This window comes from Balaenoptera ricei, chromosome 4 (assembly GCF_028023285.1).
Source record: "Balaenoptera ricei isolate mBalRic1 chromosome 4, mBalRic1.hap2, whole genome shotgun sequence".
Taxonomy (NCBI): Eukaryota; Metazoa; Chordata; class Mammalia; order Artiodactyla; family Balaenopteridae; genus Balaenoptera; species Balaenoptera ricei.
In genome coordinates, this window is record NC_082642.1 from 33,093,598 (window position 1) to 33,119,177 (window position 25,580).

The 25,580-nt window shown below is 39.2% G+C and overlaps 1 protein-coding gene across 1 annotated transcript in view; it reads right to left on the bottom strand.

Moving 5' to 3' along the window:
• Positions 1-23,140, bottom strand: part of EFHB (EF-hand domain family member B) — a 47,805-nt gene extending 24,665 nt beyond the window's left edge. Inside the window, exons 1-6 of the mRNA XM_059921946.1 lie at positions 22,220-23,140; positions 8,460-8,522; positions 7,858-8,001; positions 6,983-7,163; positions 4,587-4,697; positions 880-1,009 (exon numbers count right to left, since the gene is read on the bottom strand). Coding sequence (XP_059777929.1) covers positions 880-1,009; positions 4,587-4,697; positions 6,983-7,163; positions 7,858-8,001; positions 8,460-8,522; positions 22,220-23,140 — 1,550 coding nt within the window. The remainder of the gene's footprint in view (positions 1-879; positions 1,010-4,586; positions 4,698-6,982; positions 7,164-7,857; positions 8,002-8,459; positions 8,523-22,219) is intronic.
• Positions 23,141-25,580: the final 2,440 nt, after the last annotated feature.

Genomic DNA, 25,580 nt, shown 5'->3' on the forward strand with positions numbered 1-25,580 from the left:
ATCTCTTCATCTCAAGATCTTTAACTTAATTGCATTTACAAAGACCCTTTTCCCATATAATATAACCTTCATAGGTTTTGGGAATTAGAACATGGACATCTTTGGGGGCCACCATTCAACCCAGTACCTCAGTATTTTCAATCTTCTGATTTTTTAAACATAGTAGGAAATATAGGTTTTTATTTTGTTTGTTGGCTTAGATATAAAATATAAGACAGGGAACGAAAAACTAAGGAACCTTATTTTAATTTCTTAGGAAAGTAGTCAAAATGTAGAATGCAGGTGTAAAAAGGTCACAGTTTGTGAGAGTTAAGTCAGATGCTCAGGTGCCCAAATAACTATTAAACAAAGCTGAATGATAAATGACAGGTCAATTATATGTGACATGATTGTCTTTTTAGAGACTTGAAAGCCCACTATCTTTAAGAAACATAGTAGGGTTGATCCCATAGATTAAAAACATTCATGTATGTCTTCCAATCTGCTGAAAAGACATGAAATAACTTTAGAATCACAAACACACACACACAGGGAATTCCATGGCAGTCCAGTGGTTAGGAGTCTGCACTTCCATTGCAGGGGGCCTAGGTTCTATACCTGCTGGGGGAACTAAGATCCTGCAAGCCACGTGGTCAAAAACAAACAAACAAAAAATAAAACAGAAAAAAACCCAACAACAACAACAAAAAGACAGTATCCTGGTTATCTCTGGGGAAACTGGACAGTTTAGAAGACATATCAATGTGTATCTTTTTCTATTACTTTTATGTTTGAACCATGTCACTGCATTACCTCTTCAAAAAATAAACGTAATAAACTTTCAAGTCCATATGCCATATATCTAACACTTGTTCCGAGACACAACATACTTAAACTTACATTTGTAGTTCATGAAGCCAATGTAAAGTTTTTGCCATGTTTCGTCCATCATTAAAATGTGGTGTTGGGATCCCATACAAGTTAAATCTATGAAAACTTGATGGGTTATACTTTCGGTGCTTTGCTTCTCCTAAGAAAAGAAAAGGGAAGACTTCTGACTTAAGCAGCACAACCTTGTGCAAGAAGCGCATGATGTTCTCATTGACAATGAAAATGAGAGTGGGAAAAAGAATGGAACTGTCACAGCGCAGGAAACTGCACACATTTGGCTACAGATGACAGAAGCATTCTCCCATGTGAGCTGGGAGACTGGTGGAACAAGGGTTCCTTGTGTTAATATTTGGAAAGTAAGTAGAAAAATGATGTAGGAGAAAGACATATAACTGATGAAAAATTCAGGCCCCATCAATGTTAAAGAAATCCTGAAGATCAGGGGAGGTACTGCAAGGCTTTGTGACCCCAGTGGTGCTTTAAGCTATGCTAAGATTTGAGAGATTGGTGTTTTATACTTGCTCTCACTGAGATTTGTGTTACAACCTTCACATTTCGTTATAATCACTTATCTCATATTAGAGACATTCAAAGGGTGATAGAGGGCTGAGAACCCAACAGGGAGGTCTTTATTTTTAAGATCTAGTACTGTACTTTTTTCAAGTCATGATGTGGTATTAGTTTTCTATTTGTAGATAAGAAAGTAAGACTGAAACTAGAGATCAGCTCAAAGGTTATAAAATGATGGAGAAAAGATATTCAGCCTCACCAGTAACCCAAATAATGTAAGCAAAAACAATAGCGCACAGTCATAATTCGACTCTCAGTTAAGCAAAAATAAAGAAGATTGGCAAAGCTCGCCATTGGGGAGAATGCAGGGAAATGGACATTCTCATACACTGTGCCTGTGAGGGCAAACTGGGGCAGCTATTCAGGTGGAGAGTTTGGCTCTAAGAGTGAAATTTTCAGATGCTCAGAAATCTAGCAATGTATCCTATGGAAACAAATCACATTCACAAAGATATATAAACAATACATTTTTGTAATCCTGAAAAATACAATATTGATAACTGACCTGAAAAGACAACCAAGAAATTTCATATGTGGGGAGTGGGGGGAAGCAAAAGGGGAAAAAAAAGTGTGTACAGTAGGATGCAAAACACAGACATACACTCATATATGAATGAGCAAAGAAAAACATATATGAAAGTATCACCTATGGCAGACTGGGAATTGTGGGAGATTTCCTTTGCATTTCATATATTTCTATACAACCTGCATTTTATAAAAGAAAATATCTATTACTTTAGTAATAATTTAAATCAAGTGTATTTAAAAGAGGTTGTTATTGTTATTGAATGATGCCCTTGACATACTATTTCAAGTAAAAAATTTTAAATGCATATAGCAGGTTCTCCAAAAGCATGGAGATTATTGTCATATTTAACTGAAGATAGCTCCGTGGATGGGGGTTAGAAAGATGTTCAATATATCAAATGTAGTTATCTCTGGCTAATGGGATTTCAAGGTTACATTTACTTTCTCTTCATTTTTCCATGATATTTACATTCTCTACAATTACATTTTTATAATAAAAAATAGTGCTTTCATTAAAGGGAAAAAGTAAAAAATAAATATTTAAAGGATTGGATTCTATTCCTTTTCAAGAGGCTAGTGAAACTTCTGTAAAAATCAGCAAATGAAAGTAATTTCAGTCATGTGATAGTCCATTAGAGTCTTCTAAATATTAAAAAAAAAAATTGGACTGGGAGTTTTGGACTAGCAGATGCAAACTACTATATATAGAATGGATAAACAACAAGGTCCTATTGTACAGCACAGGGAACTATATTCAATATCCTGTGATAAACCATAATGGAAAAGAATGCACATATGTATAACTGAATCACTTTGCTGTACACCAGAAACTAACACAACATTGTAAATCAACTATACTCCAATATAAATAAATAAATAAATAAATTTTAAATATAAATAAATAAATAAATAATTTTTTAAACTACACTCATTTTCCTCCAAATTTTCCTCCAAGTGCTAAATGCATGTAAAGGGCGTCTATATACATATTCATTGAAATCCTTCTTTCTTAAAACAATCAAATGGCATTGGATTAGATTGTGCTATCGATGCTAAACTTTTCCAAAAATGAATAAAATATTTTCACAAGAGAGGAATGGAGGGAAGGAGGAATAAAGAAAAGGAAGACTAAAAGGAGGAAAAGAAGAAAGAGAGGGGAATTCCCTGGTGGCGCAGTGGTTAAGAATCCGCCTGCCAGTGAAGGAGACACGGGTTCCAGCCCTGGTCCGGGAAGATGCCACAGAGCAGCTAAGCCTGTGCGCCACAACTACCGAGCCTGCGCTCTAGAGCCCGCGAGCCACAACCACTGAGCCCGCGTGCCACAACTACTGAAGCCCATGTGCCTAGAGCCCGTGCTCCACAACAAGAGAAGCCACCGCAATGGGAAGCCCGCGCACCGCAATGAAGAGTAGCCCCCGCTCACCAACACTAAAGGAAGCCCACGCGCAGCAACAAAGACCCAACTCAGCCAAAAATAAATAAAATAAGATAAATAAATTTATATTAAAGAAAAGAAAGGGAGGGACAGAGCCAGGGAAGTGGCGGCGGAGGAGACACGGAGAGAAGCCTTGTCAAGGTTGTGAAAAAGCGCGGGGTGGAAGCAGGCGTGGGAGGATGGAGATGATCTCAGGACCGGGGTGTACCGGGCAGTGTAAGGAACCGGCAGAGACTGGTCATGGGAGAAGGGAATGGCTGACTCCAGCCGGAGATCAATGGGTATAGCAGACAAGCCCCAGAAGGAGTATGATGTGAAGGGGCGGTGGAGGAGAAAAGGAAAGAAATAAAGACGGAGAGAGGGGTCATGTGCTGCAGTGAAGGGCTAGTTTTGCTTCTAACTAACGCAGATTAGTTCGTGAATCATGCACAGGCCATCGGCTTTCTCAGGACAGGTATCAGAGTCTAATTGTCAATCCTCTGTTAGATCAAGATTCTACTTAACACCCACTCGTCAACAATTAAGTTGTAGTTTACAGCACTTAAACATCCAATGCCTTTTAGTTATGCTATAGAATAATTCTAGTAATAAGGCTTTTAGTCAAGATCACATAATAATAATAATAATAATAATAATAATAATAATAATAATAATAATAATAATAATGATAATAGTTACTGAGCCCTCACTATGTTCCAGGCACCATGCTTGGCATTTTGCAGGCACTCACTTCATCCTCGCAACATTATTATCCCTATTTAAGAAATTTAAAATAGATGGTGATAAGTAAAATATTCAAGGTCTAAAAGATAATAAATGGACAAGCTAGGCCTTGAACTTGATCTGACTCGAAAATTTCTGCGCTTGACCATTATCTAATATTCTTCATGTAAAGCGAAGCACTTAGAATAATCCTACTATTTGAATAAAAAACAAGATTAGACTACCCAACATTTAATCTTACTTAGCTATTTTTTTCATTTTAATGAAACATATCTTTCTACATTTTACACACAAAATACATAAGTGTATCAGGGTTTATAACCTTATAAGTAATGTTATTATTTATTGATCACCTATTATATGCCAGACATTTTAACTTTAAGCACATCATCTCCCTTATTCCTCTTCACAAATCTGAGTCTCATATTCTCAGGCCCATTTTACACTGGAGGAGACTTACCTGCATAATAATCATTGTGAGATACAATATACAGATCGTGTCCTGCCTGTCCTTCTTCAAATACTTCTTGATAGGATTTTGGTGGATTCACCACCTCTCTAGCAGATAATTCTGAAGGAAGAATTAATGAAATCAGTTTTAAGGCATTTTTCAGCTCTTTATAGCATATTTAAGTTGACTAGAGCAAATGACAAACTGGTATGCTAACTACATAAGCTACATGGGTAAAAAGCCAACATACATAGAGATTTATCACCAAAGACAGGAATAGCCCAGGCATCACTGTCTTAAGGATCCCACTTGAACAGATTCAATCCCTAGAATTCTGAAGAACTCCATACTGGTTAACCACTTTGGTTGTCCTGAGCTATATGCCAAGCCCAGTTAAATTCCCAATTTTGAGGATCTCAGGATACTTTTTATTTTAGTTTGCTCCAGACTTCCCAAGATGATCTAGGCAAATTTGAATCACAAGTCAGTTTCAGAAACCCTGATGCACTGTAGGGAAGCCTTGATGCAAATTTTGGCAGCTGTAGACAACAGCACACACCCTGAATCTGTTTAGATGTGAATATCTATCTTCAAAGTAGCCCAAAGTGCCAGGGAAATCACTGGAATCAGAAAGAAATTCTTCTTCTTACTGCTCCCAAACCTAGAGCTAGAAGATCTTTGTTGAACAGCTGCTTTCCCAGGACTGGTGGTCCCTGGTTTTAAATACAGCGAATTATTTTGTTTTTATTGTTTCATGTAATGATTTTCAAATATAATTCCATTTACAATTTCACTCTTCTCTTTCAGCCTAACAACATACATTAAGATGTTTTCTTTTGGACTTTCTGCCAAGAAGTGGGGTCTGTAAACAGTTAAGAATATCAGAAGGTAGCCCTACTCAGAATAATCCTGTAAAGCAGTGCTTCTTTTTGACGTGGGAACCATTACACCTATTAATACACATATACACATTTTGGAACATTCTTTCTATTACATATTTAAATGAGGCACACCTAGACAGTACTTTCCATATTAAATGAAGTAATCCTTGATGGCGGTTATGATATAATTACTGTAATTCTGTAATGCCCGGTGTACTTAAATACAATTTTTAATCCTATTTAAAAGAAAAAAAAAGATATTTTATCTGTTCTAAAATACATTTTTCATGTTTCAAATTTTAGCAGGTTTTAACTTTAGATCTGATAAACTAAAGTACAACTGCACATTTTGCATTCCAAAAGAAAGGCATAATTTATCTCCAGAACGGATGTTACTATGTTAAGGAAAATAATCTAATGGACATTTTGGTGAAAAAAAGATAAGTTCCTGGAGCAGAGCCTCAGTAGTTGCAGAAAGACAAAGAAAGAAGCGAATTCCTCTGCAGGATGAAAAAAAGATGGAATTTGAGTTTTCCTGTAATAAGATCCCTGGAAGGAGAGGGTAAGAGACCAGAAAAGACTAAACGTGAGAAGGTGTAAAGGGAAAGCACCCAACAACGTGGCAGGACGCTGGGGCTGCAGAAGAAAAAATGGCCTGTGACCAATTCTATTCTAAGTCGTTTGTTGAAAGATTGCTCCACTCCCTCTCAAGATGAGAGGGGAATCTGCTCTGATACTGCCTGTTTGGTTAATAAGCAAGTGTACACATCATGGATCTTCATGAATGAGTGTTGTACACAGCATTTACCTAACTTATCTGTTTTGTGGTCTTTGTATGAAACAGAATTTCATAAAGAGTTAAAGAGTTATGCACAGCCCTAGAGAACAAACTGGTGGTTGCCAAGGGGGAGCGGAGGTGGAGGAGGGATGGATGGGGAGTTTGGGGCTAGCAGATGCAAACTGGTATATATAGAATGGATAAACAATACGGTCCTACTGTATAGCACAGGGAACTATATTTAATATCCTGAGATAAACCATCATGGAGAAGAATACAAAAAAGTATGTATATATGTGTATTACTGAGTCACTTTGCTGTACAGCAGAAATTTACACATTGTACATCAACTATACTTCAATACAAAAAATTTTTTTAAAAGAATTAAGAGTTATGAACACATTAGAGGCTTTGGTGGAAATAAAACACACAAATAGATGTCCAGGGGAAAGAGATAGCAGCCCTCACAGCTGGTCCCAACATCAACTTCCCTGAGTCTCTTTCCTGCCTTTACACCATCTCTACTCTGCTCCCTGAATCTCCTCTCCAAACCCTGAACTCTTACGGCCTTGACATACATCAACTCTAAGGTTTCTGGGTCTGAGAGTAACTTTCTTGCTATGATTCCCATCTTTCATTCTTGAATCAACATTTACACCAGCACTAAATAAATCCCAACAGGATATTTAATCCCATTTTCTAAGAAGACATTTTATCACTCCTTCCCCACCCTTTATTTTCACTACCTCTGATGACTGCCGTCCCAAATGTCGTATTGAGTATATCCAAGCCTTTAGGTAATCCTGGCGTCTGATCATGAGATTTTCCTAGCGGTGCCCGTTGATTGCTAAAATATACTGATTCCTTCTTATCTTTCATTTTCTGTTGAAAGGTTGTAATAGGCTGTGGGTTGATCAGTACCTTTGCCTAAAGAAATCGTACAAAGCAAAGATGTAACAACCAAAAAAAAGGAAAAAAGTCTGAAACTCAATAGCTGGGGAGAAGACAATATGATTGTGGGAAAACATTTCATGATCGTTGTCTTGGCTCACCTTCAAATGAACCATCAGAATTGGGGCTATGCAGCTTAGACATGTCTAAACATGACTTTTCATTGGGGCTGAAGCATTTATGAGGGCAACTCCCTGGTTACTCGACTCAAAGGTTCCAGAAAAGTAGGAATGACAAGCGCAAGAGCCACGTGCTTCCCACCAGCTCCCTCCAGGTATAAGATCAGGTCTTCTGACCCTTGACTGTCCATTCAATCAGTAGCAGGTAACACCGGGACCCTGCGTGCACACAATGCATGTACAAGTGCTCTTAGCATCTCCAGCAATATCACCCAGCCTTTGTCCTCACCATGCTTTAACAAACCTTGACAGCACTTCTCTTTACTGTGAGAAAATTAAGTGCAGCTTGGCTTTTATTACCTGAGGGGAGAATATTAGTCTGTGGCTTAAACCATCGACTTTTCTACACTCACCCTCTTGGCTGCTGCTGCTTGGATTTTTTTCACTGCCCAAGATTAAGAGTGGGAAGGAGATATTTCACTAATACCTCATTTGTGCATTTTCACCTTGGTAAGTGAATAATGCACAGGGAAAAATAGAAAAGAAGTTACCGCTGTTGAAATTTTAGATCTTATTCCATGTGTCAAAGAAGGTGCAATTTGGGGATCATTTGCTCTGCCGTAAAATACTCTTTCGGCTCCAGCAGGTGGATATCTGAAGTTGAAAAATTTTTTTGCCTCAGGTGGGGTCGTTAGCTACCAACAGGGAGAGAAGAAAATAGAATTATTAAGTACAGTCGATTAGATATTAGCAAGACTGATCTATACCAATCAATGAACACCCTTCATTACATGAGTTTAATCAGTACCTGGGGATCTACAGCTCCAAAAAATGAAACATCCTGAAATTTTTTTAATGGAAATAAACAACATATTTTAAAAGTTATATTTAGAAAACAACCAAGAAGTATCCAGGTTAGGAAGCATACCATAAATGACTATTTCCCATCGAAATAAATGGAATCTCCAGTAGTTTTTGTAGAGCTGGAAATTGTAAGCCTGGAATTTTCACTTCCTTGGACAAACTCAATAGAAGGCCCCAAAATACAGTAAAAATAATCCAAATTGACCACATTAAATTTATGCAACTCTCAGAAGGAATGTTGAGCGTTGTTTATCTTACGTTCACACAAATGCATTTTGAAAACACTCACCCTGGGAAGTTTTTCAGTCAAGCAGTTTGCAGCTCTGTATCCAATCGGAAGAACTTTCCCTGCCTAAAGAGAAAAAAAGCAATAATTGGTCATTGTCAGGTCCAGGGGGAGTGTTTTGAAGAATGGAATGTATTTCAAATTTGGCCTATGTATCTAATGCTAAAAAGTTACTTTCAACTACTTAACACAATTAAGAAAAGTAGTAAGAACAATTAGCAAATCTAAGACAATCCTGATGTATAATATAAACATTAGATGCTACATATATTCAAGCATACCTTTTTTTTTACAGTGCAGCATTGTTAGTGATCCATCAATTATAGGACCTCTGCAACATGCTGAGGGATTCAACTTTCAGAAATAATCCTGTCATAGTTCACAGGTTAATTATCGGCTGTCTTATTGTCATCAGTACAATGAGAGTGTGGCTGAATTCAAGCTAAACTCAAAGTATTAAGTATTTCTGAGTGAGTGTGGGTGTGTTTGCATTGTGGGTGTACTTCCACCAACACCCTAACTTTTGATATATGCGAACATGTCACCCCTGGCCAAGCTCCTTCAGTGAATGGCCCAAACCTCACTTGGCTTTGTTCACTTAATTCTAATTTGGGTCTTATCTGCCCTTCCCTTGCCCAAGCAAAGATTATAACAGTTCGTTCCCAGCAATGCACCTCTTATCTATTTCCCCTTTATCATTTCAAGGCAGCTGATAGTTATTTCTGCAAAGCATAAGTTTCTCTTTAAAAAACAGAGAGAAAGAAACTTCCCATAGAGAATGTTCTAGGTCTCTGGAGGAGGATGGGAGGAAATCAGTGAAAAGCAGAGAGGCTGAGAGCTGGGTGAATGGATGAATGTGTAGGTGTTGGCAGGGGGATGGATCAATTAGATAAATGAGGGATGACTGGATGACAATAAAGACAGATGGATATAGATGGGTAGGTGAAAGTTTTTTATTATGTTAAATGTTAACTGCGGAATTCCTCTTAGAGGGAGAACCATCAAGGATTAAGAGAGTAGGGACTTCCCTGGTGGCTCAGTGATTAAGAATCCACCCGCCAATGCAGGGCACACGGGTTAGAGCCCTGGTCCAGGAAGATCCCACATGCCACAGAGCAACAAAGCCTGCGCACCACAACTATTGAGCCCACGTGCCACAATACTGAGCCTGTGTGCCACAACTACTGAAGCCTGTGCACCTAGAGCCTGTGCTCCGCAACAAGAGAAGCCACCGCAATGAGAAGCCTGTGCACCTCTACGAAGAGTAGCCCCTGCTCTCCGCAACCAGAGAAAGCCCGCACGCAGCAACAAAGACCCAACGCAGCCAAAAATTAATTGATTGATTGATTTAAAAAAAAGAGATTAAGAGAGTATCTTGATGACATCTCTGTGTATAAAAGAGGAAGCCTGTAGACATGGTCAGACAGAGAAGTTAATTGCTTTGCTAAAAAATGGGAGAAAATATGAACTCTTGATGGGATAGACTAAAGAAGGATTAAGAGAGATGAGAGAAAGACTGAGAAAGAGGTGGGAGGAGGGAATGATCTAGCAACAAGGTCAGACACCAGGGGGCCCAAGATGCGAAACTGGCCAGTCACAAGCAGCCCAACCTTAATGCCAAATCTTGAGTAAATTCTACTTACACAACTACACAATGGGAGAAGAACCTTGGGTTAAAAAGGAAAGGGGCTGTGCTCTAACTTGAGCTGAAGCAGGGTGGGGAAAAGAGAGGAGGGATGCAAGTGATTTTTTAAAATTTCTTTTTGTTTGTTTTTTATTTTATTTATTTGTTTGGTTTTTTTTTTTTTTGAGATACAAGTGATTTTTAATTCAGCTGGAAATTGTAAGAAATCTCAGAGATATCAGGGAACATAAAGTCTCTCTTGCTATACATGTTATAGAAGCTCCAGCCATTCTTTTAAATATTTAATGTAAAGATTAACTCATAAGGAATGGAGAAGATGTGGTACATATATACAATGGAATATTACTCAGCCATTAAAAGGAATGAAATAATGCCATTTGCAGCGACATGGGTGGATCTAGAGATTGTCATACTGAGTGAAGTAAGTCAGACAGAGAAAGAGAAAGAGAAAGGAATCTAAAAAGAAATGATACAAATGAACTTATTTACAAAACAGAAACAGACTCGCAGACTTAAAGAACAAACTTATGGTTACCAGGGGGAAGGGTTGGGGGAAGGGATAGTTAGGGAGTTTGGGATTAACATGTACACAGTGCTATATTTAAAATGTATAACCAACAAGGACCTACTGTATAACACAGGGAACTATTGTTCAATATTATGTAACAACCTAAATGGGAAAAGAATTTGAAAAAGAATAGATACATGCATATACATAACTGAATCAGTTTGCTCTACACCTGAAACGATATATCACAACATTGTTAATCAACTATACTCCAATATAAAATAAAAAGTTAAAAAGAAAAAAGACTAACTCCTAAGGCTGGGGATACCCAGGGCAGCTACTCGCCAGATGCTACATGATGAGAGAGATGGAAGGAAGGATGGATTGATTGACAGATCAATCAGTCCATGGCCTGAGAGATGACTTTACTTGTCCGTCATCTGCTGACCTTCCAAGTGTTTGACAGTGGATATTCCAGGTTTCTATCACTGTAAACATTCTGTTGGACAGAAATGCCCTCGGTATTCCTCATCGAGTTGCCTACTTGAAAATCAGTAGATTCCAAATCAGTAGCTGTAATCAGGTTTGGATGTTCTCAGGCCATTTGACTGGGGACACAAAGATGGAAGCCATTATGTCTGATTTCTATCTACAGTGTCATATTATGTGTGACAAGTCTCGCTCCAGCCATGGATCTCTTTTTATCTCTTTTTATTTCAGTTGTTTTCAAGGATGCCTGTTCATCAATTTGAGGTGTGAAGGATAGCAGAACTTGCCGCCTCCAAATATGCCTCTTTGGCATAAGGATTGTTTTGAACCAATTATTCTAAGAAACAGCAGAAGCTCTGAAAACAGAGTAGAAGTTACCCTTTTGTAAGGGACATGTACATTTTACAAAGGAAATCGCTTGTAAAGGTGTTTCCCTCTCTGTACTAGGAAGAGAAGGTTGACTCTAAATGTCCAGGAACTCTTATCAATGGAGAAGGCACCGATTTAATGTGCATAATAAACCTTACCTTTGTTTACCATGCTTTCCCTGGTAACCTCCCATAGCTGGCCTTCTTTTTGCCCCAACATCTTTTTTTTTTTTCTCTCATAGTTAGATGTTTTCTTCTTTTGTTGAAGTATAGTTGATTTACAATGTTGTGTTAGTTTCTGCTGTACAGCAAAGTGATTCAGTTATTTTTTTGATATTCTTTTCCATTATGGTTAATATAGTTTTCTGTCAACATCCTTTTTTTTTTTTTAAGATTTTTTTTTTGATATGGGCCATTTTTAAAGTCTTTATTGAATTAGTTACAATACTGCTTCTGTTTTATGTTTTTGGTTTTTCGGCCACGAGGCACGTGGGATCTTAGCTCCTCAATCTGGGATCGAACCTGCACCCCCCTGTATTGGAAGGTGAAGTCTTAACTACTGGACCGCCAGGGAAGTCCCCCAACATCCTTTTTTGTCTGTAGCTAAAGATGGTATTTAAGGTGGTGACTTGGGCCATCTTGGGACTTACTCAGTTTTCCTGGGTATCTCCCATGTATACATGAGGTATACATGTTAATAAATGTGTTTGCTTTTCTCTTGTTAATCTGTCTTTTGTCACAGGAAGTCTCAGCCAAGAACTCAGAAAGGTAGAGGGAAAATTATTTTCCCTCCCCTATTGTTTCTCCATCAAGCTCCACAACATGAATATACTCTATTCTTCATAGCCTACACTTTGAATCTGGCTATCCCAAACATACTTCCCAAGTTTGGTGAAAATCTGTTGTGGAATTTTTCATGTGGTCCAGTAAGAGACAAACGGAATGAACTTTTGTTTTATTTATATAGATATAAACACACTAAATACACAACAACAGGCAAATGGTTAAATAAAATATGGTACCTTCAAAAGATATGCTATCGTGGAATCATTTAAAATGATGTATATACATCATTTTAATGGTATAGGAAGATGTTCATGAATTTAAAACAAAGACGTAAATTTGCATCGTACAAATTCAAAGAATCACATCTCTATCTGCAATATGTACAGAACACCATAGACAAAAAGTTGTTAGTTGTGATCGCCATTTCTGAGTGGTGAGATTACATGTGCTTTTATTTTCTTCTTTGTACTTTTTTCTCAATATTTTACTGCGTACTGCTTTATTAAGCAAAAGAAAGCAATGAAGGCTTTCAAAAAATCTATAAACAATATCAAATAGAAGGGAAACAGCTGCAAGAGCACTAGAAATAAGAATGAGAATCAAGTATATGCAGAGCCAGGACAGAACTTAAGAGCAGCTTTAACGGTCACCTTAAGTTCTACTTCCTCAGCTCTAAAGGGGGGACCTCTGCTGATCCTAGGGACCCCTTAACCCGAGAAAGGGAACAATGATCTTCTCTGAGTCTTCTTTCTTTTGCCTCAAGGGCATTTGTTTTAATGTCTCGGAAATGTCTTTGAGTTCATCCTCCAATCCTCTACTGAATTTTTATTCAGACTCTCTAAATAACTTATATTTAAGTTCTAAAATGTCATTTCTTCTTCTCTGGCTGTTCTTTTTTTTTTTTTTTTTTTTTTTTATTGGAGTATAGTTGCTTTACAGTGTTGTGTTAGCTTCTGGCTGTTCTTTTAAAAGTTCCAATCTTGTCTTACTAATGCAACATCTTTTATCTCTCAAGTAACTTTCCTGTGTGCTTACATTTCCACTGTTCTCTCTGGGTTTTCTGTTAGCTTGTTTCAGCCCCTCCCTTCAAGCTGGTGTTTGATCATCACAAAGTTTAAGACTCCACAGAGATGATTATGGAGCTCTGTGTGTTACAGGGCTTGCTGACTCTCAGGCTTTCCTATAATATGATCAGTTAATGAGGCAGTCTTTATTTTGGTAAAGTCCCCAGTATAAATTTTTTTTTTCCTCTAGGCTATTCAGAATTTCCAGAGACTAATAATAATGGTAATAATAACTGACGATAATAAAGCACATCACATAGTCTGGATACCATTCTAAGGGCTTCCTATGTATTATTTCATTTAATACTCATAATGGTTTCCACAAGGTAGGTACTATTATCATCTCCCTCGTAAGCAAACTGAGGCACAGAGAGGTTGAGTAACAGGGTTACACTGCTCCTATATTGGCAGATATCTGAGCCCAAGCAGGCTGGCTTCTGAGTCTATACTCTTATCGGTCATGCCCTTCTGTCTCTCTAATCACTGCCTCCTGGTGAGAGGGTGGGCTTTACCCCCGGCTGCTGGCCCTTGAAGGACCCACTGGGAGAGGAAGCTAGGGAAACTGCAGTACAGAAACTATACTTTTACTTACTAACGTCCCATTTTCAGCCTGGAGCTGCCCTCCTGCCTTATCTTTGGCTTGGAGTCTTTTGACTCCAAAAACAACTTTGGGAAAATAAACCCACAGTTTTGGTAGAACGGCGTGGGAGCTGGTGGAGAGAGGTAGGAATCATGGTAGCATAGAATGGAGGAGGGGAACTGGAAACCCAGCTACACTGAATTTGGACCTTCAACCAATCCTTCAGTTTTCAGATCCAAGTTTTACTACATCTTCTTCCATGGGCTGAGCTTCTCAGGGATTATTCCAGGCAAATGGGATCATTTCTGGTGGAAATTACCACCTGCTTTCCCTCATATTTCATTTCCCCCTGCAAAATCAGTGGCCATGTCTCCATCTTCCTATTTTCTAAAATTTATTGAAATTTTTAAACGATTGTGTCCTTTTTTATTTTCTTTTTCCTCATGGTTTATTATCTTAAGAAAAAAAAAACAATTGCAGGCCACAAAAGTCAGGAAATTAGCATGGATATAATTCTAGTATCTAATATAAGGACCAGATTCAGATATCACCAGTTGCCCCAGTATAGTCCTTTCTAGAAAAAGGAGTAAATCCAAGGTCACAGCGTGAGTGCTCGGCTCCCCTGAAAACCAGACAACCTCCATTAGCCATACAAGAGATTTATGAAGGGAAACACCTGTGAAAGATGAAGGGGGAGGAGGAGGGTAGGCAGGGAGAGCTTTCAGACCATGTCACCTGTGAAAGGAGAGCAGGAAGGAAGTATTAAGAAGAGCTTCAGGGCTTCCCTGGTGGCGCAGTGGTTGAGAGTCTGCCTGCCAATGCAGGGGACACGGGTTCGAGCCCTGGTCTGGGAGGATCCCACATGCCGCGGAGCAACTAGGCCCGTGAGCCACAACTACTGAGCCTGCGCATCTGGAGCTTGTGCTCTGCAACAAGAGAGGCCGTGACAGTGAGAGGCCGGCGCACTGCGATGAAGAGTGGTCCCCACTTGCCATAACTGGAGAGAGCCCTCGCACAGAAACGAAGACCCAACACAGCCATAAATAAATAAATAAATAAATAAATAAATGGATTATCACGTTAAAAATAAAAATAAATAAATAAAATTGATTACTAAAAAAAAAAAAAAAAAAGAAGAGCTTCAGGCCACAGCACAGTTCTGAGAACACTTTGGCCAGGCCAGTGTGTGGTCTCTGAGACTACGTTTCCCATTAAAGGAATCTGTGTTGGCCGAACAAGTTCAGTTCAAGAGTCCCTGCCTTGCTCTGTCCTGGGGAGTGAGGCCTGGTGAAGGAATGCTGCAGGGGATCTATGGGGCAGCAGGTGAAGGCTGTCAACCGGCTACACTCCCCACCCCCTGACCCCGGCCCAGACCCGCACCCAGCAGGTCCTCTTGAGGGGAGTCAGGATCCAAGTGCCTCGGTAACCAGCACACATGCATAGCATTTACTTGTCATGTCTGTTCTGTCTTCTTTGGTCAGGAACAGTTCCTAATGTTCTCTTATCTTTCATGACCTTGACATTTTTTGAGTATAGGTCAGTTATTTTGTTAAATGTTCCTCAGTTTGGGTTTGACTAGTGTTCTCTTATGATGAAAGTTATACATTTTTGTCAGGGCTATCAGAGGAACAATGCTGTGTTTTTCTATCAGGAAGCACACGCTGTCAATTTGTCCTATTACTGATAGTGTTAACTTTGATCACTAAAGGAAGGTAAAGCCAGCTAGGTTTCTCCACTGTAAAGTTTGTAATCAGTAATTATTCTATGTAATGGATAAACAACAAGGTCTGATGTAAAACACAGGGAACTATGTTCAATATCCTGTGATAAACATAATGGATAAGAATATAAAAAAGATTTATATATACGTGTAACTGAATCACATTGCTGTAAGGCAGAAATTAACACAACATTGTAAATCAACTATGTATCAATTTAAAAAATTATTCTGTGTAAATATCCAGTTCCTCACTAAACTTTTACCTACTGTTTTAAGAGTCATCCATTGATGACTCTTACCTAAATCATTACTACTATGATGGTTGCCAAATGGTGACTTTCTAATTCCATCATTCCATCTACACTATACTGCAAGGAAATTTTTTTTTCTTGCTATTTTTTCAAACACTCATGTATTTATATCAGTATGGGCTCATGGATTTCTGTTTTATTCAATGGTAATTTCTTAATTGAAGTATAGTTCATTTACAATATTGTGTTAGTTTCCAGTTTACAGCAAAATGATTTGGTTATTTTTTTTCAATTTTTTTCCATAGGTTATTACAAGATATTGAATATAGTTCCCTGTGCTATACAGTAGGTCCTTGTTGTTCATCTATTTTATATACGGCAGTGTGTATCTGTTAATCCCAAACTCCTAGTTTATCTCTCCCTCCCTTCCCCTTTTATTCAATGTTAATTTTATTCAGTGCTCAAAGTATAACAGTTTGGGCCACTGGGAGCTCCTTCAAGCTTGTTTCTGCACCCCTTTGACATATCTGCATTATTCTTTGAGCATTTTCTTACTTTTTCATTCTCAAAGGTGTTCCAAGTTCATAGCGTACTACACCAGCCCTAGAGTCAGCCATTCCCCCGAAGAGTCCTGATTCCTTTTAGTAGAGAATGATATTTAGAAACCAAGATCCCGGTTCTGGTGTGTTCATTGCTACTAAGTAAACATTGTTTCTAGATCCTCTTAGAGGATGGAGCTAGGAAATGTGTGGTGTATACACACCCCACACACTTACATCTATATCAATTCTATGATACTCTGTTTAGTTAAATGTATCTAGCTTAGATATTGACATGGATATAGACATAGATATATAGATATAGATATAGATATAGACATAGACATAGACATAGATATACCATGAGTTTCCACCAATACCTCCAATTACAATCCAACACAACAGGATTCCTTCTATCCTTCTCCTTTTCGTATTAGTAAGTTTTTTCTCTACCAGTTAGAAACCTAGCTCCTACTGTCCTCAGTCTTTACTTATCTGCTCAGGCCCTCTGTCTGTAATCAAACTCCCAACTGCACTGACCACCTCCTCACTCAGGCACCTCCTTCCTCAGTTCCCAGCCACAGCAGTGCCATCTCCCTTGGCCACCTCGTCAGTTGGTCCCCAATATTACAGGTTTCAGTGACCAAGTATGATTCAAGTCAACTCAGGAAGGTTGATACAAGACCATTTTCAGCTGCTGAAGACCCACTGACCCATAATCATCCACTCTCCAAACTCAGTGTGGGCTGGCATAATGGTCCCAATCTCTCCCTTGGTCAAGATCACGCTGTTTTACTCATAGATATTCCTAACTCGGAATATCTCAGCAAAAAAGTTAGGAATGATGGCATCAATCTTTCTGCCCAGAAGGCCCTGAACCCATTAGGCAAATAAAACCACCCACTTCTCAGAATTCTGCAGAGATTGGCTCTTTGCAAATTCAGACAAAATGAATCTTTGTGACTTTTTTTTTTTTTTTTTTTTGAGTATCAGGGCTTGCATGACTATCAGGTTCTCACAAGATTTACAAATAGGTGACCCCTTTGCCTCTACCCATCCCCCAAATAGCTATCAGGGTCTCTTTGTGTAGAAGAGGAAGAAAATAAGGCATCCCTTTGCATGACATTTACTACATTGTAAAATCATTGGTCTATTGGTCTCAAGTCTCTAGACTGTAAGGTTTTTGGAAAGACGGTACTGTATCATTTTTCATCTTTGTAGCCCTAGCGCCTAACATACTGTCTAGTCATTGTAGACAATATTATCTTTTTAAAACCTTTCTTTGAAACTTTCCTTCCTTCCTCCTCTTTGTACTTCAGGCCTCAATACCATTTATCAATGCACTTTTTAAGGTTCAGTTGTTTAGTCTTAATAACCCCAAGGTTTCTGCCATAGTCAATGCATTAATGTCAATCAAGGGACAGCGTCAGGATGTCTTGGAGAAATGACCATTAGAGAGATTTTGATCTCTACCAGAGTGCTGTCCAAGAGCCCTTTCAAGGGCCTACACAGAGAGGACCTCGTTTTACCAGACTCTTTAGTTCTTGAAGAGCACTCCAAAACTCTCCTCTTGGGCCACCATTTCTTGGCTTTTCCTGAATACAGGTCCTTGCTGCTATACCAATGACTGTTTTACCAGCAGGACGAGAAGGTCTAATGGGGTCTCATAAATCCATCAGAGCAGACCTTCACTTGCAGCCAACTCTGGGCAGCAACTTCAAACCACAGTATGAGTGTCCTTACAGTGAGATGCATCTGTTCCCCTCCCCCCAACACTGGAACAGCCTCTCGTGGAGATGACAGTTTCCTGAGTGCACCCTGATGAAAAGCTAGTGTCCACGCAGGTTGATTTTAGCAGGCTCTTCACATAGGTATTTCCATCTGAACTCTGCTCACTGTCATACTTGAAAATGGGTTTTGACCTCTCCCAAATGAACTTCTTCCCTTCTCTGAAACTGGATGAACTCAGGGGCATCAAATACTTCACCATCCTATCCCTTGATCAGGATGCTGGGGATCTCCTATTCTTTTCCTTTCAGTTGTATATGTTCCACTAAGCCTACGAGAAGTAGATAATACACACAATATCTAAACTGTTACAAGCATAAAGAAAATGAAAATATGGAAGACTTCTCAATTCTTTTCATGTGCTAGCATTACCCTAATACCAAACTCCCAGAAAGATAACACAAAAAGGAAAACTGTGTCCAATATTACATGGGATCATAGATGCAAAAATCCCACTAAAAACTGGCAAATCAAATCCTAGAATATATTATAATAATAATATATCACAACCAAGTAGGGTTTAGCTCAAAAATATGAAGATGGTTTGCTATTAGAAAATTAACTGTATTCATTCAGGAAAGATATATTTCAACAAACGTGGGGAAAGCTCTTCATAGTTCAAGCTCTATTCCTGACTTTTAAACATACTTAGCAAACTGGGAATGGATATGGCAAAAATAATACTTAATGGTGAACCATTAGAATCATTCCCATTAAAGTCTGAAAAGCGACCTTTCAATATTGTATTATTGATCGTAGGCAATGCAGTGAGATAGGCAATTGAAATGAGAGTTATATATATTAAAGAAGGAAAGACAAAAGAAGTGTCAATATGATTGTCTACCTAGCAAATCCAAAAGAAATAATAAGCAATTAAGACCAATCAGAGTTCAGCAAGATGACCAGATGTAAGAATAAAAAAAAAAAAACAATGAAAACAAACATATGAAACAATTTTCAATCTCATTATAAATCAAAGAAATGTGAATTAAAACAATGCCTTACAAATCATTATTAGTTTTTAAAACTTAGTGGTACAATCTTTTAGGAAGGGATTTGGCAACAAGAACTAGAGAAAGATTCATCCTTTGGCTTCTGTTGAAACTCTATCCTAAGGAAATATTCTAAGACATATACATAAAGAAGTTCATAGACTATTTTTACAGAAAAATCTGGAAAAAAATCTATTGTCCAAAAAGAGAGGAAATGAGTTATCTAAAGAATCATATATGGGCTTAAGGAAATATTGCTTTTATCACTAAAACATCTTTTAAGTTCTCTGTAATAACACTGAAAAATTTATTAAATAATAGTAAGTGAAAACTCAAGACAATTTTTATGCTTGCTGTAACAACTACATAAAAATGAATTAGGAGAAAAGTGTCATGGGAAGTATAGTACAGTCTAGAACTCAGACTCTTAAATTGGAAGTGGTGACTTCAAATCCTGGGGCTACCACTTCTTAGCTGTAAGACTTTGGCCAAATTATCTAATTTTCCTCAGTTTCCTCACCGGTAAAGAGTTAATACCTGCAAAGCTCCATGGGTAGTGATGTTGATATAGTAAAGCCACTGATAACAATTAATGTGAGGGCAGCAAAGTGCCAGTAGGCATAGTGTTAGGGTGATAACATTATTGTGTTTTCATTCCTGTTTTCTAAATTTTCTATGTTATTATCTTTGTTTTATAGTGAAAGTAGATATTTTAATATTTAAAAAATTATTTTAAAAGGAACCTTTTTTCTAGTCTAGGCTAATCTCTCCTCTGGCCTGTGATCCCGGTTCCACTGCCTCCTGCTTATCTAGGGTCTGGTTCCACCCATCTCGTTTGTGTTATCTCAAACTCCCCTACTGATTCACTAAATAAATAAAATTATTCCTAAATGGAATCTTTACTCTGTTCTCTTCACTGTCACACTTCTTAAGGGAAAAAAAAAGTTACAATAGTTTTCTCCAATTCTAATTTCACTCTTCAGTATATTGGAATCTGCATTCTCACTATGTTGCTAATTCCCTTAATGCCCAAAGCTAATTCATCTTTATTCTATTTACCCTATCAGAGACGTTTTAACACTGTTGGTCACTTTCTCCTTGAAGCTCTCTTCCCTGTCCTCTCACATTTAGAAAGGAGGACGTGAGAGGTAGCAGGAAGCAGAGGTTTTAGAACTGCCTGTATTGGAAACCGGAAGCTGGTTTCTGCTCGTGCGTGAGATCAGGTCTGAAGCCATAGACCCATAGACTGCAGAACCGATCCAGAAAGGAGAAGCAGGCATGGTCAAGTGAGAAGAGAGTGGCTGGGGAAATCCAGTAACGGAACCAGAAAGCAAAGTGGGTCAAAGACAAAAGAACACCCTGAGTCCCAAGGGGAACAAAAGTCTGCAGATGCCAAAAAAAAAAACCAAACAGTTCTGCAGAATCCCTGTGACCACTTCAGCAGAATTGTGTTCTCTAATCTCTCCTTTATTCCCAGAATACTTTAAGGATGCTCCCCTTATGTTGCTCAATACCACCCTCTCAGACTCACCTCTTTCTTCTCTGACTGTTTGTTCTCCCACGAATCATCCAGCCTTCCTTCCATTTATCAAACATATATTTACTGAATGACCAGTATAAGCTGGACATTGTGATATGCCATGAAGCTACATGATAAATAAGAGAAAATCCTTGTCCTCAAGAACTCACCTAGTTGACATTTCTTTCTCTGATCATCTCATGTGTTTCCCAAGGTAAGATCTTGCCTAGACCTTCTTTGTCCCATTTCCACCCATGGCTCCAACTGTCTCCCTGGCTTTTTCATCTGATATCCTGTAAATATCTGAAACTCAGGATGGCCAACACCAGATATTCGTGTGTCACCAAACCAGAAGATGTCTCATTATCAACCTAGAAACTCTTAAGTCATCCATCAACTTCCCTCTCTTTCACCACATAGATCCACAACTGGATGGCAATTCTTAACAATACCATCTCCTAAAAGGTTCTCAGGATTGCTCTCTCCTCTCCAATTCTTTCCAACTCTATGTTAATTTCAGGCCATCATTACCTTGAAATAGCCTTCTAACTTTTTCCTGTCATCCAATATCTTACCCTTCAAGTCCACCATTATTATTCACATCAGAATTATCTTTCCAAAAGGCAAATTTTATTTATTTCTTCCCTCATGAAGATCCACCATTGCTTCTGTACCCATACATTTTACCCCTGCATTCTGGACCTTTAGATTTCTTCTTCATCTCTTACCACCATGCTGGCTAAACAGCATTGCTTATACCTCCCAACACAAGAAGCTTTGGTCATACTCTATGCCATTCTTTGCCCAAGATGCTCCAACCGTTTCCATCTGACAAATACTGACACCTTTCTAAATTAGCTGAAATATTACTTGCTCTGTAAAGCCTTTCCTATCTCCTCCAAAAAAAATTGCCCGAACTTTCCATTGCGCTTCATATTTAGAGTGTACTTCTATTAAGGAAGAATTTGTTTTCTATGCATTTAGACATCTATATAATATTTGTTTAGTTATTGTCTCCAGCATTGGAGTGAGAGCCTAAACCCATGGGATAAGAATCATATGCTTTTCATTTGATAGTGCCCTGGACCCAGCATAAGGACCACCACAAGTCTTTGCTGAAAGAATAAATAACTCACAGAATAATGAATAGAAAAAGCAAACTGTTTTTGAAAAAAGTACGTGAATATTAGGATATAACATGTATTGCAGTTGGAGGGTTGAGAAAATGCAGATTGAGGAATGAAATGTAGGTCAAAGGAGAAAGGAGGGAGAAATCAAAAGGAACCATTCGTGTGCACAGAAAACAAAGCTGACATTAGAAAAGGAGGCAGAGAGTCAGAGGAGATCGGACAAAGTAACAGCTGGAAAGAGTCTCTTGGGACAAGGAATATCAGAATCTCAACAAAATCTCTGCAATTTGACTCCGCAAATCCTAACAAGTCTCACTAATTTATCATCTTGATAGAGACATGGCTATACATAGTTCCTAGGGAAAGTAGTAGGAAAAAACTTACACTTGGCAAGCAAGGTAACCGATCAAAAAATTTCCCAGAGTAGATGGGTCTGATGCGATCTGGAGGTTCTAGTCCTGGTTCAATGTTCTCAGTCTCCCTTTGCACTTCAGGTTGTTGAGCCAACTGGCACTCAGAAGGTCCTATCACCAAGCCCATTTGGGGCTCTGTAGGCTTCGTTTCATCTGGATCCTCTAGTTGGGGGAGCCCCAGGTCCACCTCCACAGGAGGCTGTATCTCTGTGCTGTGCTTCATCACCACACAGGTGGACTCTTTTTCCAGTTCCTGTCTAGGTTCCATACCCAAAGTAGGTTGCTTCCCCACTGAAGCCCCTAACTCTTCAGGGTCACCAGCCACAGGACATCTCCTGCTCCCTAGAGCCTGTGGACTTTCACACACCAGGCCCAGTGGAGACTGTGTTACCCTTCGAGGACAACACCCTGCCAGGAAACGCTCATTTTCTAAACCCGCTCTTCCTGGCAACATTCTCAGAGGAAATTTTGTTTCCTGTGAGGCTGAGACTCTGTTGACTCCTAAATTACTCCCGTCCATGAAAGTCCTAGAAATATTCTGTCTTTTTAATCTTATATCAAGCCCATTGCTCGATGGACATTTTGTTTCCGGTGAAGCCATCCCCTCCTCATATTTATTACTGCATGGAGAATCTTCTTTTCCTAATCCCACTCTAAGCCCCAACTCCGTGGGAGATGTTGTTCCCATGAAGACCCTTCTCTCTCCTAAGTCATCTTTTCCTTCCTGGGTGAGTGCCACGTCCATGCTCAGGGGAGATTTCCTCTCAGATACCCTCATTCCTCCAAGGGCACTCATCTCTAAGGGGTAAACTGTACCTGGCTCGAGGGAAGATCCCAATCCCTTGGAGGGCCCCAACCCTTTGGGGGACCCCACTCTCACGAAAGAGCACATCTCCACTCGGACTCCCTGCCCACTGCTTCCTGCCCGCCACTTCACACCTAGCAGAGTTCACTGGGGAAAAGGAGATGGAGGTCTGTTTACCCGGTTACCTGGGAAACGGGGGCGGGGCTTGGAGCGCAGCTCTTTCCAGGGCAGGCCCCCGCCCATCTCTCTCCCTCTTTCTCCTCTCCCCCCCTCCTCTTTCTCTCCCCTTCGTTCCCCCCATCCTCCCTTATTCCTTCTCTCTTTTTTCCCCCTTCTTTAGTAGATTTGGAGGGCAGGAAAACTTGAAGGATGTGGTCTTGGGCTCTAGAGCAAATGACCGCAAACTTCTCTTTGGTTTCCCAAGCAACGCAGTCCCATTAGGATGGGTTCAGCCAGGGGCCTCCTCCTGGCCACGGGCCTATTAAATTTACTGGCGATCAGAGAATAAATAACCCTCTTTCTGGTGGTGACCACCAATTTTAGACCCTTCCTTGTGAAAGTACATGCACACTGCATGTAGTTCTTTCAGCGCTTAAGACATTCTTTAAAAATTCTGTAAAGTTACTATATCTGGCAGCTGTGGTAAGGAACATCTTAAAGTCTTTGAAAACACACTTCAGTAAATAGGCTTTAAATAGCACTTCAAGTAAATATATTAAAATTTGAAATGCGTTACACAATAATGCATATTGAATTTTTAAAATAATGTGGCGAACTCAAAATTAAGTATGGGATTTTTTTTAAACTCAAGTTTTAATGAATGTGTATTTGGTGAATATTTGTCATGTTCTACACATATAGGGGATACAGAACACCTCGCTTAGAATTTGAATGAAATTTATGAGATTCCACTTTTTTAAGAAAGCCAAATGAAAAATTTGCAAAATCCAAATTTTTTTAAAAAGTGGTTAAGGGATACTATTTTACATTTGTAAAAACAGTGTCCTGTAATTTTCTAGATAGCTAATATAAATATTCTTCTCCCCCTAAGCAATTTAAATGACTTGATTGTGTGTAAATCAAGGTATGTCTGTATAAGTGTTCATTCGATTCTTTTGTTTACAAATATCTACAGTACTGAGTCCTCATTTTGTGTCAGTACTGGGAATGCAATGGACTAAGCCAATCCCTACCTCATAGAATTTATATTCTAGTAGGGATAGATAACCATCAAGTAAACCAATAAATAAGATCATTTCCCATGATGAGTGATGAGTATCATGAAGAAAACAGAAGACTTTGATATGGAGGGAAGCTACTTTAGAATTGATGGGCTTAGAAATCCCTTAGGTATGTGACATTGAGCTGAGGCTTTCCTGATGCCCTGCAAAGACACTAGCTTTTAAACCTGAATAGCTCAAGTTTCCATAGTCTTTTTCTCACTGCCTTGCCACCATGCCTACAATTCCTTATGCCAGAATTACCTTTCGGTTTGTCTCCAGACAGTCCCAGTTAAAAGTAAGTGTTACCATTCATTACCATCTATGCAAAGAGTCATTCTTCAAGTACACAATGGAAAGATTTCCTGGAGGAGAAGGTAGAAGACATGGAGTGTTGTGGATGATTGAGAGATGCAAGGTGTTGGGAATTCCTGAGTCGGTGTTTAGAGATTTGAGGGCAAAGGCAGCACTAAGGGCAGTGTTCAGTTCTGCATGACTTTATTTAGGCTCCAACCATTTTGTAGCTTCCTTAAGAAATTTTACCACCTAGTAGTTAAACAGGAGAGAAGGGGGCAGGGCACAACCTTTAAAAGAATAACATAGCCGGAGGACACGACATAAACAGATTAGAACCAAATAGGTCCAAGGTGGTGGACAAGTCGACTTCCACTAGACCTTGAGCCTCAGTATACGATCATTGTAACACATCAGCAAGCTGATGACACACCCACAGGCGCCATGACAGTTCCAAGATCAACCATAAAGGTCAAAAAGTGGGCGGTGGCCCAATTCCTGGAAATCCCCATCCCTTCTCCAAAATAGCTGGAATACTCCTCCCACTCTTTAGCCTATGAAAATTACCCACCCCTATAAAAACTGACAACCCCCGTACCCTGGTGCTGCTCTCACCTTCTGAGATGGCCCACACTCTGTCTTTGGAGTGTGTCTCTCTCTAAATAAATCCACTTCTTACCTATCACTTTGTCTCTCACTGAATTCTTTCTGCGATGAGACATCAAGAACCTGAACTTCATTAAGTCCTGAGACGAGGTGTGATCTCCGTTAAAAGACCATGGGTTCAAGTCCCAATCTGGGTTTTGGCTGGGTTTGGGTCCCGGCCTGTGGGTTCAAGTCCCACTCCAAGTTACACGGCTTCAGTAGGATCTCTCATTTGCTACTAGAATGTATCCAATTATCAGTCCTCCTCAGTTATCCAGGGTTAGGGAAAAAAAAAACACAGGCCTATTGTGAGTGGCAGTACAAGAGCAAAGCTTTACTGTGGCATTTTCATCTCTCCAAAATTACTA